Source organism: Felis catus, chromosome B3 (assembly GCF_018350175.1).
Source record: "Felis catus isolate Fca126 chromosome B3, F.catus_Fca126_mat1.0, whole genome shotgun sequence".
NCBI classification, from domain to species: domain Eukaryota; kingdom Metazoa; phylum Chordata; class Mammalia; order Carnivora; family Felidae; genus Felis; species Felis catus.
In genome coordinates, this window is record NC_058373.1 from 134657881 (window position 1) to 134673345 (window position 15465).

General features: G+C 43.3%; 1 protein-coding gene across 13 annotated transcripts in view; it reads right to left on the reverse strand.

Moving 5' to 3' along the window:
• The window catches only part of CATSPERB (cation channel sperm associated auxiliary subunit beta), a 134922-nt gene that overhangs the window by 59030 nt on the left and 60427 nt on the right, over positions 1-15465 (reverse strand). For all 13 annotated transcript variants that reach the window (XM_045060392.1, XM_045060388.1, XM_045060387.1 and 10 more), the window contains 2 exons: positions 11711-11865; positions 9224-9378 (listed from right to left, as the gene is read on the reverse strand). In XM_045060392.1, coding sequence (XP_044916327.1) covers positions 9224-9378; positions 11711-11865 — 310 coding nt within the window. The remainder of the gene's footprint in view (positions 1-9223; positions 9379-11710; positions 11866-15465) is intronic.

A 15465-nucleotide genomic window follows, 5' to 3' on the forward strand; every position in this document is an offset into this window, starting at 1 on the left:
ATACAGACACATAGATATAGATATATGGATACATATACAGTGAACTATTAGTCATCAAAAAGAATAAAATCTTGCCATTTGCAACAGCATGGATGGAGCTAGAGTGTATTATGCTAAATGAAACAAGTCCATCAGAGTGATTTCACTCGTACATGGAACTTAAGAAACAAAACAGATGAACATATGGGAAGGGAAGGAAAAATAAAATAAGATAAAAACAGAGAGGGAGGAAAACCATAAGACTCTCTTAACAGTAGAGACCCAACTGACGGTTGATGGAGGGAGGTGGGTGGGGAGATGGGCTAGATGGGTGATGGGCATTAAGGAGCACACTTGTTGTGATGAGCACTGGGTGTTGTATGTAAGCGATGAATCACTAAATTCTATTCCTGAAAACAATACTACACTGGATGTTAACTAACTTGAATTTAAATAAAATCTTGGAAGAAAAGAAACAAAGAATAAATGAAAGAAGCAAGGTGAAAAATGGTAAGCAAAAAATTAAAAATGCATATTTAAAAGGATTAATTGCTAACTCATCAAAATGTTTACAGTTGTGATCCTAATTTGCTTCTTCATGTTTATCTGACTCCTAAGAAATTTGCAAGGAGCAAGTACTTTACAGTCAAGGAAAAAAAATCCATTTAAAAAATGTTAACTTGAAACATCCACATGCAAAAGAAAAAAAAATCTAGACACAGACTTTACACTCTTTGCAAAAATTAACTTGAAATGGATCACAGACTTAAATATAAAATGCAAAACCATAGAACTCATACAAGATTAACATAGGAGAAAAATCTACATGACCTTGGGTATGGGGATGACTTTTTAGATATAACACTGAAGTTATGATCCATAAAAGAAAACACTGATAAGCCATACTTTATTAAAATTAAAAACATCTGTTCTGTGAAAGACACTGTCAAGAGAATTAGAAGACAAACCACAGACCAGGGGAAAATATTGCAGAAGACACACCTGATAAAGGACTGTTACCCAAAATGAACTGTAGAGAAGGAAAAAAGCCTTTTTTTCTTTTTTTTTTTTTTTCCTCTACCTCCCTAAATTCTGAACCTGAGGGCCTGGAAATTAAACTGACAAAAGACAGATTACAAGAAGAAAACAAATAGAGTTTATTTTTCTAATGTTTATCTATCTATCTATTTATTTATTTAGAGAGGGATAGAAAGCAAGTGGGGGAGGGGCAGAGAGAGAGAGAGAGAGAGAGAGAGAGAGAGAGAGAGAGAGAGAGAGAGAATCCCAAGCAGGCTCTGCACTGTGAGCACGGACCCCGCCGAGGGGCTTCACAAACTGTGAGAGCGTGACCTGAGCTGAAACCAAGAGTTGGATGCTTAACCAACTGAGCTACCTGGGCGTCTAACAAATAGAGTTTATTAACCTGTGTGTCAGGTTTACACACTAGAGAAAACTTCAGTGATGAGGAACTCAAAGGGGTGGTTAGAACCTGAGGCTTACAAAACATTTTAACAAAGAACAGTAAATTCTCTGAAAAGCGACAAGGCAAAGGAAAAGCGGTTTAGGCTTTCAGGAGTGCCAAACTGGAAAAGTAAATATGCCTCTGAGGGAAACTAAGGAAAGAGAAGTCTTGTTTAGTAAGATTGGTTATGTAGATTCCACTCTGGCCTCTGGGCTTAAAAGAGTCTCTGGAGATTAGGAATCATCTTGCCTTTCCTGGTGGGGAGGGAGAGGGCAGAGATTTTTTTTTTTCTTTGTGTGTTTGTGCGCACACGCACGAGCTTAATTGCTGCACTGTTTTTCTTTGTTCTTTTTTCTTTTTGTAAGATGAGAATTCAGGAAAATGATAAAAATCTATGCTCTTCGTTAGAAGACCAGAGGAGAAATAAAAGCTCTTTCATTTATCAGTTGTGTGATGCCTTGAAATGCCTATCCCTACGAGTCACAGTGTCCTTACGTGCATTTTATTAAAGGGGCAACTTGGGTTTTAAGTCAGAGATTTTTTTTTTTCTTGTATCTGCTTCTTCTCAATTGTCTTCAGCTGAAAACAATCCTCACGCCAAACTGGAATATTTTGGGGTGGCACATTCTGATCCCCTACAATATAAAGAACTCTTAAAACTCAGTAATAAAAAAATCAACCCAATTTAAAAATGGGCAAATGAACTGAACAGACACCTCACCAAAGAAGATATACAGATGGCAGATTAGCATATGAAAAGATGCTCCACATCATACATCATCAGGAAATCCAAATTAAAACAACGATGAGATACCACTACACCTATTAGAATGGCCAATATACAAAACACTGACAACACTGAATGCCTGCAACAACATGGAGCAACAGGAACTCTCATTCATTGCTCGGGGCAATGCCAAATGGTACTGACACTTTGGAAGACAGTTTGGCAGCTACTTATAAAACTAAACATATTCTTACCACGTGATCCAGCAATCACATTTCTTGGTATTGATCCAAGTGAGTTGAAAACTTAAGCTCACACAAAAATCTAAACAAGGATGTTTATAAGAGCTTTTGTTCATAATTGCCAAAAACTTAGAAGCAACCAAGATGTCCTTCAGCAGGTGAGTGGATAAATAAACTGTGGTGCATCCAGACAATGGAATATTATTCACCACTAGGAAGAAAAGAGCTCTCAAGGCACGGAGAGACACAAAGGAAAGTTAAATGCCTTTTACTAAGTGAAAGAAACGAACCAGAAAAGGCTGTATATTTTATGATTCCAACATACTGCAATGACTCCAACTGTATGACATTCTGGGAAAGACGAGACTATGAAGACAGAGAAGAGACCAGGGATTGCTAGGGGTTATCTGGGAGCGAGGGATAATTAGGCAGAGCATAGGGGATTTTTAAGGCAGTGAAACTCCTCTGTATGGTACTATAAGGTGGGTCCATGTCATACATTTGTCAAAACCCACAGAATATAGAACACTGAGAGTGAACCATAATATAACCATAATATAAACTATATTATAGTTTATATTATAAACCATAATATAAACTATAAAAATATAAAATATAAACTTAATATAGACTTTGGGTGATGATGGTATGTCAATGTAGGTAATAAGTGTACCACCATAGTGCAAGACATTGACAGTGGGGAAGATTGTGTATGTGGGTACGGAGGGTGGATGTATGAGAACTCTGTACTTCCTGTTCAGTTTTGCTATGGACCCAAAACTTCTCTAAAGAGTAAAGTTTCTTAGGGGCTCCCATGTGGCTCAGTCGGTTGAGCTTCTGACTTCGGCTCAGGTCATGATCTCACAGTCTGTAAGTTCGAGCCCCACGTTGGACTCTGCTGACAGCTCAGAGCCTGGATCCTGCTTCGGATTCTGTGTCTCCCTCTCTCTCTGCCCCATCCCCGCTCATGCTCTGTCTCTCTCTATCTTGAAAATAAATAAAACATTACAAAAATTTTAAAAAAAGAGTGAAGTTTCTTAATGAGAAAAAATGACCCTCGTTGCCTCTGAAGTCAATGACCAATGGCCAGGCAGACACCTTGACTACCAAAGCTGTTTCTCCCCTTCTCCACTCGAGTCTCTTTTACTCAAGTGTCTAGGGTTTGCTGTTGGGGGTAATTAAACTCTACTGTTCTGGGAGAGGTAAGAAATCAGTGGGTTGTTTCTTTTTTTGTTTTTTGTTTTCTGACAGACAGAGAGAGAGAGAAAGGGAGGGAGGGAGTATGTGAGCAGGGGAGAGGGGCAGAGTTAGACAGAGAGAGAATCTTAAGCAGGCTCCATACTCAGAGCAGAACCCAATGTGGGGCTCGATCCCACAAACCTGTGAGATCATGACCTGAGCTGAAATCAAGAGTCAGACACACAATCAACTGAGTCACCCAGGCGCCCCTAGTTATAAGACTTCTGATTTTGCTTTAGAGGAAGAAATATCAATCCAACAAGAAAACAAAGGAAATAAAGCACAAAGTCATCACTCTCCATAAGTCCATTAGAGAACTAAGGTCACCAACTAACATGACCAACTAACATTAAATCCAGGGGAATAAGCCATTCCAAGGAGAGTCTGAACACAGGAAGAGACTTACCAATAGAAGAGCTTGGGAGGGAGAGACCCAGTGTTGGCCACAACACAAGCAAGTAAGAATTGGCTAAAATTGTTAAAAAAAAAAAAAAAAAAAAGGAAGCCTGAGTATATGCTTGCATTATGAGTTTGGAGAAGCTAGGGTACCTTTCAAAGGGGTGTCCCCTTTGAACTCACAAGTTACTTCCTTCCCATGGGCTTTCCCAGAGGCTCATGAGAAAGACAGGGGCAGGGCAATAGACCAGAGAGACCCCCTGGTGGTGGTCCAGGCAGAATGGAGGATGGGAGGAAACAGGCATCAAGCATCACCCACTTTCTTGAACTTTCTTTCATAGGAAGCAAAAATTTAAAGCCATGGGAAGCAAGATATTAACCACTTTTGCACACTGGCCTCCAAAGAAGTGATCAGTGCTGGGAGGGGTGGTTGGAGGGTGCTGGCACTGAAGCCCTGCTTCCCTCCCACCTCCCCTCCCTCTGTCCCCCTATGTAGCAAAAGCTTGAAGCTACTTGGAGACAGGAAGCAAAAGCCATGGGGCACAGGCAAAGACACATCAGGATGAGAGAAGTATAAAATAATAGTGCTCGACCCATTATAGAGGGTCAGGAAGCTGTCTTGTGTCTATAGTTCTGGTAGAATTATCTAGGGGTGCCTGGGTGGTACAGGTGGTCAAGCATCCAACTCAATTTTAAGCTCAGGCCGCTGTCTTAGCACCTTTTATTGAAAAGCCTAGACTGTTCTTTTTGCATTCTTATCCAGTGTCACATTGATTGTCCATAAAATGAATGTCTCTTGGGGCGCCTGGATGGCTCAGTTGGTTAAGCATCTGACTTTGGCTCAGTCTTGTGGTCTGTGAGTCCAAGCCCCACATCGGGCTCTGCACTGACAGCACAGAGCCTGCTTGGGATTCTGTCTCCTTCTCTCTCTGCCCCTCCCCTGCTTGCACATGCTCTTTCTCAAAAATAAATAAACATTAAAAAAAATTTTTTTAAAGCATTATCTCACTATGAGGAGAAGAGCCGGAAATTTCCACCCAAGATTGAATCTCAGATACCAGGCAGAATTTGGCTGCAAGAGGTAATTTCTATTAACAGATTATTGTTTTTTGGTGGTTTTTTTCCCCCTCCCTTAATGGAACCTGACAAGCTGAATGTAACATTTAAATGCAAGGACGGGGCACCTGGGTGGCTCAGTTGGTTGGGCGTCCGACTTTGGCTCTGGTCATGATCTCGCGGTTCGTGGGTTCAAGCCCTGTGTCAGGCTCTGTGCTGACAGCTCAGAGCCTGGAGCCTGCTTTGAATTCTGTGTCTCCCTTTCTCTCTCTGCCCCTTCCCTACTCACTCTCTGTCTCTCAAAAATAAATAAACATTGAAAAAAAAATTTTAAAGCAAGGACAAAGGCCAAGAAAAACCAGGAGGGGTTGTTACACAGAGTTTTAGTCACTGTGACAAAGGGAACATGAATACTCCAGCGAAGCAAAAGAGAGACAGAAACAGACTCCCTCACACATGGACTCATCACATGTTGCAGGGTGGGGGGAGCCCACATCAGTGGGGGGAAAGAGTGACTTCTACAGATGGCTGGTTATATATATAAAAAAAGAAAGAAATCAGTTCCTACTTCACACGACACACATTGGTTCTAGACAGACTAAACACTTAAAAATGAAAAGCCAAACTAAGACTATTACACGAAAACATAGGAGAGTTGCCAAATAGATCGTGGTGTATTAATGTGAGTGAATTACAGATGCATCCATACCGAGGAATTTAAAAAGCATATCGCTGTATGGAAAAGCATATCGCTGTATGGAAAAGGCAAGTCACAGAAGAATAATACATTTAGCAAAACTAAATAGTATGTTTTGATGCATGGGTACATGTTAAAGCCATAAAGAAAAAAATGTGTCAATGTTCACGCAGAAATCAAGATGATGCTGATCTCTGGGGGACCAGGCCTAGTGTTGGGGTGGGAAAGAAAGGAGACCTTCCCAGGGGGATTGCCCAAGGGGTCGAGGGAACCAGCAGGGTGGACAGGTGGAGTAGTGGCCTTGTCCCTTCCAAAGGACTCTGGAGGTCTCCATCAGGAGGGCCTCTCCCCCCTTTATTTCACCTGCTTTCTCTTCCCCGAACTCTGGAAGGGCTAGAAACCATAAGCTTCAAGGGAAGAAGATACTAGAAGCTGAAAAATAGTAAGAATGAGCAATACCCCACCTCCCCCAGCTCCCCAGTCCAGGTCAGGCCCAAACAGGGGCTGGGAAACAAATTTAAATTGGGTAAGAATTTGGCCTCTCCTAAAACACTGGACAAGAAGAGAGTCACGTGATTCTTAGACTGACTTAGACATTTTTAGACCAAGGAAATATTCACCTGCCCTCGAAGAGAAAAGCTATGGGACTTGCCTGATATTCATCTAGAGATAGAACGGAGGGAAGTCCACGGAGGGGCTTGAAGGACAGTAAGAGGAAAATTAAAGGTAGTCTCTCCAGCTTATGCAGTGAGCAAATTTCACATCTATCTATCCAGTTACTCACATAATTAGAAGACTTCAATGCCTCTCCTTCACCTGGAATGACATCTAACCCCCCAACCCCATCCCCGCGGGACTCAGAAGGCCCCACCCAACCTGGCTCCACGGTCTTGAATGACTTTTCTCCTCCTTTCACAACACTGAAGTCACTCTGGCTTTCCTTTGGTTTCTCAAACACACACCATGTTCCCATTGGCCTGGGGGCCTTCTACGTGTTGTCCTCTCAGTCTGGAAACTTCCCCCCACCCCTCTCTTCATCCGCATTCTTCTGTTCCCATCATAAGCATCACCGCCCCCGAGCAACCTTCCAACATCCTCCAATAAGGGTTCAACCCTCAGGAAAACACTCTCTTGATGGCCCATGCTCTTCTGCTGTCAATGACGCGAGTTCAAGATGTGCGTGGGTTCGAATGTCGTCTTCACTGCTCTATGGTATCCAGAGTGCCTTGCACATAGCAGGTTTTAAGCAATTGTTTGTGGGAAAATGAATGAAGGGCTCACCCTGCTCCAGCCCCTGAATACCTAGAATCTGCCTTGGCCGATTGCTAACTTTGGAACCTTGGGTCCCAAATCCTTGACCAGTCCAGCTGAAGTTTGGCTTTCTTCTAGTTCTCTGATCCTGGCTCTTTTCTCCCATTTCCTGCCTTGGAGATGCCCATTTCCTCGTTTCCGCACCAGTAGAGCAAAGGTAGAATCTGACCCCAGAATGCGCTGTTCTGATTTTTAAACACAGGCACCCTCACTTTTCCAGAGTTCACCTTGCGCCGCTCCACTTTTAGGAAAGACCAACATTAGCCCTTGTTTTCCCTAACTGAAAGAAATCCCAAGAGGATGCCCACTTCCACGAGAAGAGACAAAAAGTGAAAACAGAATCCAGCTTTGGTTTTGCAGTGAGCTGAGCCCTCATAGGGGCAGCGCACATCCCCAGCAGCAAGAAGGTCCCGCCGAACTCCTCCCCCTTGAACCGCTCGCAGCATTCTCTGCACCAAGATGCCAGAGGGCTGACCTGTGTGAGCAGCTGTGGTTTATCTCCATTCATTTTTTTTTTAATTTTTTTTTTAAACATTTTTTTTTTAATTTATTTTTGGGACAGAGAGAGACAGAGCATGAACGGGGGAGGGGCAGAGAGAGAGGGAGACACAGAATCGGAAACAGGCTCCAGGCTCCGAGCCATCAGCCCAGAGCCTGACGCGGGGCTCGAACTCACGGACCGCGAGATCATGACCTGGCTGAAGTCGGACGCTCAACCGACTGCGCCACCCAGGCGCCCCAATCTCCATTCATTTTGTGCATCCGTTAGCAAGATATGTCGTAAGGCATCAGAAAAAGCCTAATGGAGGTTATTTTTGGGGTCTGGGAATGCTCAGAAATTTTTCCATAAAAATTAAGGGTAATTGCGTCTTTACGCCAGTTTGGCTTCCAAAAAGTTTCACAGGAACACTCTACTTTTGGATAGTGAGGGGAAACTTGTATTTGGATCCTTAAGAGGATCATATGCTTTTTTAAATTACTAGGATGTAAAACACTAATATTAACATTGAGATTATATTAATCATATGTCAGTCTTTTAAAAAGTGATTCTGTATGTTTTCTACAAGGACGTGCCTATGTACACTAAGTGGTGGGCACCTGGGTGGCTCAGCTGGTTAAGCGTCCAACTTCAGCTCAGGTCATGATCTCCCAGCTTGTGGGTTCGAGCTCCGCATTGGGCTCTGTGCTGACAGCTCAGAGCCTGGAGCCTGCTTCGGATTCTGTGTCTCCCTCTCCTCTCTGCCCCTCCCCTGCTCATGCTCTTGCACTCTCTCTCTCTCTCTAAACACACACACACATTAAAAATAAAAATAAAAAAAGACTAAGTGGCTTGGAAATGTCACACACACAAAATCCCAGGTACTTTTCTTCGACACAGAAAGTTCTATCATCCTTGTGTGGGATAGGGGGACTACTAGCAGCATTTGTTCCATCCTATCCAACTTCAGTCTTTACCTCCATCTCTGTGTGAGCTGCCCCATGGCACATGAAGTTGTTGGCTACGCGACAAGGTGCAAACTGATATCCCGATACAAATATAGTAAACAGATTTCAATCTGGCGGAGACACCTGTTTGGAGTAGGGTGAGTTTCTTCTGGTCATCTGAAATTGTTCCTTTTCTGGTTGTTAGATTTTGGGGGTTGTAAAATTCATAGTGGTCTTCAAAGACGGTTTTTAGCCCTAAAGGTAGCTTTAAAGGTCCTGGGCTCTTGCTGTTATCTTAGAAGTAAGCGTGGCTAAGAATACCACATACCCTGCCGTGCGGTATTTTGTGCAAGATGACCTTCGCTTTGCTAGATGTGTTTGTCCTTAGTACATGTGAGAAATGCCATGTAAGTGAGCAGTATAGACAAGCAGTATCCAATGTAGCCCAGGACATCTTTGATTACTCAAAGACGAAATCTTTGATACTGAAGGTGCTGACGTGATCAATCCTGTGTTTCTGAACTTGGGGCATCAGTCAAGGCACCTTGGAATCTACCAACGTATGTGGGCTCCTGAGGTATCGGAAAAAGATATACTCTATCTGGTACAGCTAAGAACATGACTCAAAAAATTTAGCGGTTAGAAACCAGTGTGAAATCTAAATACGTGTGAGGCAAATCAGTCCCTACCTGGAGTGTATCACTTTTCCCAAGTGGATGTTGCTGAATTTCTTGGTGTATCTACTTTCCTGAGGTTCGTTTGTGGGGACGTACGCAAAAAAAACCACTTCTTTTAAAGTGATAAACTGTGGCGCGAGTGCAGTTTCGAAGCCCATGTCAGGAGGCTGGAGTAGGAAAAAAAGAAAACAGTGCGTCTAAACTACTTTATACTTCACTTAGGGCAAAATGCAAATATGAGATTTGTTTCCAGTTCAGGTCAAAGCAGGACCGTTTTTGTTCATCAGTAGGAGTAATATTTCAACATGTTCTGTTTGAATACCCACGCGTGTATGAGGGATAATATCTTCTCCTGGTGCGGAGGCAAATTCTGGGGAGTAAGATTCAGTTTGGGATTCCTGTGACCTTGGCAGGAGCTGGAGTGGAAGAATGCACCGAGGCATGTCTTCCATTGTGTGCGAGGGGTCTGGAGGGGCAGATTTCGGAGCTCGGTTCTTACTGGAGTTGTTTTTTGTTTTTGTTTTTTTACAGGAGGGGGCTGTGGCATACGGCTCCTCACTTGAAAGCCGCTGCTCCCACCGCCGCATGCCAGTGACCCCACGGCTGACCCCACAACCCCCCCTCTCTTGTGCTATAGCCTTTCTCATTTCTTCTGTTTCACAAGCCTTTCCCTATAGTCCACGCCAGCACGGCTGCCCCAATTTCTGACCCGTAGTGTCTTTCCAACACGCTCTACTCTGATCCTGATCCTGTCCAGCTTGGGGAACTTTGAGGACCATCCCGAAGGGGGTGTTGTGGTTTGACCTCGTTGTTATGACATGGGGAGTGGGGGTGGTAGGTAGTGCCGACTGGTTGGGGGTGCGGCCATTCAACAGTGCCTCCAAGACCCATCTTCTGTCATGTCTTGTCCCCCTAGTGTCTTAAACTTGGGAACCCACTGAAGAGGGGAGAGAGTGGGAAACAGACGCAGGAGAATAGACATGAGACAGAATCAGTGTCTTAAGGGCTCTCGAAAGGCTGAGAGTGCTTTAGAGTTCCAAACACCACGGGGTGCCTGGGTGGCTCAGTCAGTTAAGCATCTGACTTTGGCTCAGGTCATCTTGAAGTTTGTGAGTTCAAGCCCTACATCAGGTTCTGTCCTGATGGCTCGGAGCCTGGAGCCTGCTTCACATTCTGTGTCTCCCTCTCTCTCTGTCTTCTCCTCCCCAACTCTCTTTCTCAAAAAAACAAATAAAGATTAAAAACAATTTTAGAATTCCTAAAGCCATTCTAGCCTGGGAGTGACAAGACCACCCTATGAAAAGTGTGTACAAGTTCAATGAAAGGCAACACGCGGGGCCTGGGACCTGCTGTCTGGGTAGATGTCAGTGGTGTGTGTGATTTGGGGTAGATTATTCAGCCTTGCTCTGCCTCATTTTCCTCATCAGGGACACAGAGCCACGAAAAAGCCAGTGGTGATTTTTATCCCGGGAGGATGCACACACAGCTTGTCTGGGGGAGAGAGGTGAGTTAAAAAAAAAACAAACCTATTTATTGGCTTTTGATTTTAAGAATGTAAACTTTCACATAAGAGAACTAAGTCATTTCCTACAAATTGTGAAGTTAGTGAAAAACTGTGGAATCTGCTTTTTTGGCAAGTTCCGCCCTCCCCTCATGTCATTTGATTTGTGTCTATGCAGAGCCCACACGGCAGACTGGCAACTGCACAGAAAGTCACATGGAGGCATTTCACAGTCACAGGGAAGTTCCCACCGCCCTCTCTAGGAATATCTCGGACAGGGAAAGCAAAGACAACAACCTTTCGGCCCCAGTCTTGGCCTGGTAGTTTGCAGTGATCTGTTGAAACTAGAGTCGGCCTTTATTCCATTTCCTTTAGGCCGAAGGGAAGGTTTTGTTAAGCCCCAGTGAACACAAAAACCTTGTTCTTTGCTGATACACTCAGGAAAGTTCATTTCGTGACCATGTGCCCAGTGATGAGTTCTTAGGCACATGCACCATCACAAGTGGCACATTATACATTAAAATTATTAGAACAACTCTTTGCACTGTCACCTGTGAGGAAGTCCTATATTAGCATCAGAAAAGGAAAAAAAAAATGAAGGGGCAGGGTTAATATGAAAGAGGAAAGGTAAACCACTGGGAAAAATGGAACTCACATTTCTTGCTCATATTTCTTGGGAGGCAGAAAACCAAACCTATCGTGACCCTGGGTTGGAAGTAATAGGTCTAAGTAATAAGGTTAGAATATCTGGTCATGTTGCTCTGAAGATAGTCTGGGTGGAGTTAAATCTATATAACCCTGAAAGGGACTGGGAAGAAGGTTTTGGAGATGTTCTCTGCTATCTGGAGGCTTTTCCTGTAGTCAAACAGAGCAAAGTGCATTAATACGAGTTTGTCCCAAGGAAAATACCTTCCTGTTTTCCCACAATTCTGTGTGTGGAATGTGGTATATGTATTCTTAAAGCAAGGTGAACAGTTTCAATGCATTATATCACTAACCTGTCCAAAAATACCTTTAGAATTTCCAAAGGCTGCAAATGACCCACCAGCTTCAAAATGGTCTGGAGTCAGTTTATGTATGAAACCCATGTGGTCATAGTATAATGTGAAGATATCGTCATTAATAGATCCGATTTTACTATATCTTCTTAATCCTACGAGGAAAGAAACAGAAGTCTCTTGGTGTCGATGTAATACAACTAGAGACGTTTGAATACCATGCCTTGTAAAAAACAAAACAAAAAAACCCCAAAAAACTAAAAAACCCTTCACTTAAACTAAGGGGTGGAAATAAGGCTTTGAGACTCCACAATTATTAAAATACATGTTGGTCTTGGTTAAGTCCCTCAAAAGTCCTTTCGGGGCTCCATTTCATTACAGAACCTGTTCCCTGAAGTAGGTGAAGGCCAGAATGAGGGTCACAGAAGAGATCTGGAGAAAGAGAAGTGAGCTCCCCCTGGTGGTGGTTCCTCTTCCTGATGCCAAGAGAATTATCTGCAGAGACCGTGGAGTCATTAGCTATCCTACGATGAATAGGTTGAACCAAATTTGGTGTCCTGTGTTTCTCTCATGCCTTTAGAGAAACATGATGGGCAGTCCTGACAGTAATCTGGTAGTAGCATAGCACTCACCTAACCGAACGGACACTGGTCCAGAGAGAGAGAGAGAGAGAGAGAGAGGGAGAGAGAGAGAGAGAGGGAGGGAGCTGCCTCCCACAATCCCTGAATGTTGGAGTGCCCCAGGGCTCAATTTTTAGATCTCTTCTCTATCTCTGGAGATCTCATCCAGTTTTAGGATTTTAAATCCTTTTTTTTTTTTTTTTTTTTTTTTTTTTTTTTTTTTTTTAAGTAGGCTTCACACCCAACACATAGCCCAACATGGGGCGTGGAACTTGAGATCAAGACCTGAGCTGAGAGCAAGAGTGGGACACTGAATTGACCGAGCCACCCAGGTGCCACTAAATCCATCTTTTTGCAGATGATTCCCAGATGTAAACCTCTCATCCCATTCTCTTCCCTGAACTCCAGATTTGTGTATCTGGCCACCTACTGACAGTTCCAGATCCATGGCGGTCAGGCATCTCAAACCAGACTCATCCCAGACTGGACTCCCGACCCCCAGGCAAACTCCTCCACCCTCAGCCTTCCTCCTCTCCATAACACCAACTGCAGTTTTCCTTTTGCTCAATCCAAAACCGTGGTGTCATTCTTTCTTTCTTTCTTTTTTTTGTTTTAACATGTATTTATTATTGAGAGACACAGAAAGACAGAGTGTGAGCAGGGGAGGGGCAGAGAGAGAGGGAGACACAGAATCCGAAGCAGGCTCCAGGCTCTGAGCTATCAGCACAGAGCCCGATGCGGGGCTTGAACTCACGAACTGCAAGATCACGACCTGAGCCGAAGTCCGACGCTTAATCAACTGAGCCACCCAGGCACCTCCCGTGGTGTCATTCTTAATTCTCCTCTTCCTCTCACAGCCTGTATCGAGGCCATCAGCAAATCCTACTGACTCTAGCTTCAAGATGCATATAGAAGCCAACCTTTACTCACCAATTCCACCTCTGTCACCCCGCACAAGTGGATATGATATGGGCAGAGGTTTACTGTGAGGAATTATCTCATACAATTTTGGAGGCTGAGAACTGCTGTGATCGGCTGTAAGCTACAGAAGCAAGGGCCTGAGAACCAGGGGATCAGATGGCATAACTCCCAGTCAGAGGACAAAGACATGAGGACTGAAAACCAGAAAGGCCCCTGGTTTAAGTCCTAGGCCAAGGACAGAAGGCTTACGCCCCAGTTCACAGGCAGGCAGGAAGCAAAGGAGGGGATTCCATTTTCCTTCACCCTTTCGTTCCACTCAGGCCTCCAATGGATTGGATGAGGCCCACCCACCCACACTGGGTAGGACAGTCTGCTTTATAGAGCCTGCTGGTTCAAATGCTGATCTCCTCCAGAAACACCCTCACAGTCACATTCAGACATAGTTTAATCTGGGCACTCCTTGGGGTGCCTGGGTGGCTTAGTTGGTTAAGTGTCTGACTTCAGCTCAGGTCATGATCTCACAGTTGGGGAGTTCAAGTCCCGCTTCAGGCTCTGTGCTGACAGCTCAGAGCCTGGAGCCTCCTTCGGATGCTGTGTCTCCTCTCGGTCTCTGTCTCTCTGTCTCTCTGTCTCTCTCTCTCTCAAAAATAAAGAATTTAAAAAATAATTTAAAAAAATATGAGCACCCCTTAGCCCAGTCAAGTTGACACAAAATTAAATATTACAGTTGCTAAGGTTCACTAGGCCATATTTCATCTATAAACATAAGATACACTTTCTTCACATTTTAACATTTTGATTGAGATCACTTTCGTAATTGCCGTGTCTTACAATCATTTCCCACCAGGTGGCACTCAAAGTACAGTGGTCATTGGGCCACACAGGCATGTACTTTGTGCCAGCTTTTTATATTGCCCATCACTTCAAGTTTCCTGAAACACTGGTATAATATTGTTGAATTTTACTGATGCTTAAGATGCCTTCAATAATATTACATTACAATTTGGCACTGAAACAAAATTGTTATGGGCGCAGTAAGAGAAGAAAACAAAGCAGGGTATATATTTATCAGTAAGCGACACTGGAAGAATCACCACAATGTCACATTTTCTTGTACGACACCAAGTGTCTCATAGAACCTAAGAAAGAAAGAATCCGGGGCGCCTGGGTGGCTCAGTCGGTTAAGCCTCCGACTTTGGCTCAGGTCATGACCTCGCGGTCCATGCGTTTGAGCCCCGCATCCGGTGCTGGAGCGTTGAACCTGCTCCGGATTCTGTGTCTCCCTCTCTGCCCCTCCCCCACTTGGACTCTGTCTCTGTCTCTCAAAAATAAATAAACATTAAAAAAATTCTTTAAAAAAAAAAAGGAAGGAAGAATCGCACAGGAGATGACATTACATTATCTTTCGCTAGTGAAATACCACTCAGAACGATTACCCTATCACATACCAAATAAGGCAATAATGTCACAGTAATCCAAGCATCACTCAGGAACACTGTTAAAACAGGGTGTTAAGGTTTCATTGGAAGTTTTTCTTTGTGATAACAGAACAAAGTCATCTTATGATCAATGAACCCCAGCTTTGACTCAACATAGGTTTTACAACATTCTTCTGTTGGCTTTGCATGTGAATTACTGGTGAAGTTAGTTGGCTCCAAATTCTTAGGTAACATTATTTTTCTCTGAAAGTTCTGTAGAAGAATATGTGCCTTTCATCGTGGCAGCAGAAAAAAATCCAAGACTGACTTGATTTTTCTGTGCCTTTAAAGTTGATTTACATTTTCTATTTCAAATAATTCAGAAGTGTTTCGCTTTTAGTTAAAAAAAATCTTATTGTCAGTTTTGGTTTCCTGTATTGTTTTCTATTTTCAGTATTTATTCATTCACCCATCTGTCCACTCGTATCGGAGGGGACGTGCCAGGAACTGTAGATATAGAGAAACAGAGACACCGCCTCCGTTCTTCACCGGAAATTCCTACAACTTTGTTTCTCAAGCATCTGTATTTATCATTTTAGATTCTTTCCACCTATTTTTTTTTATTCCATGTAGACACGTTTCTTTCTTTCTTTCTTTCTTTCTTTCTTTCTTTCTTTCTTTCTTTCTTTCTTTCTTTCATTTTATTTTATTTTATTTTATTTTTTAAAATTTACATCCAAATGAGTTAGCATCTAGTGCAACAATGATTTCAGGAGTAGATTCCTTAGTGCCCCTT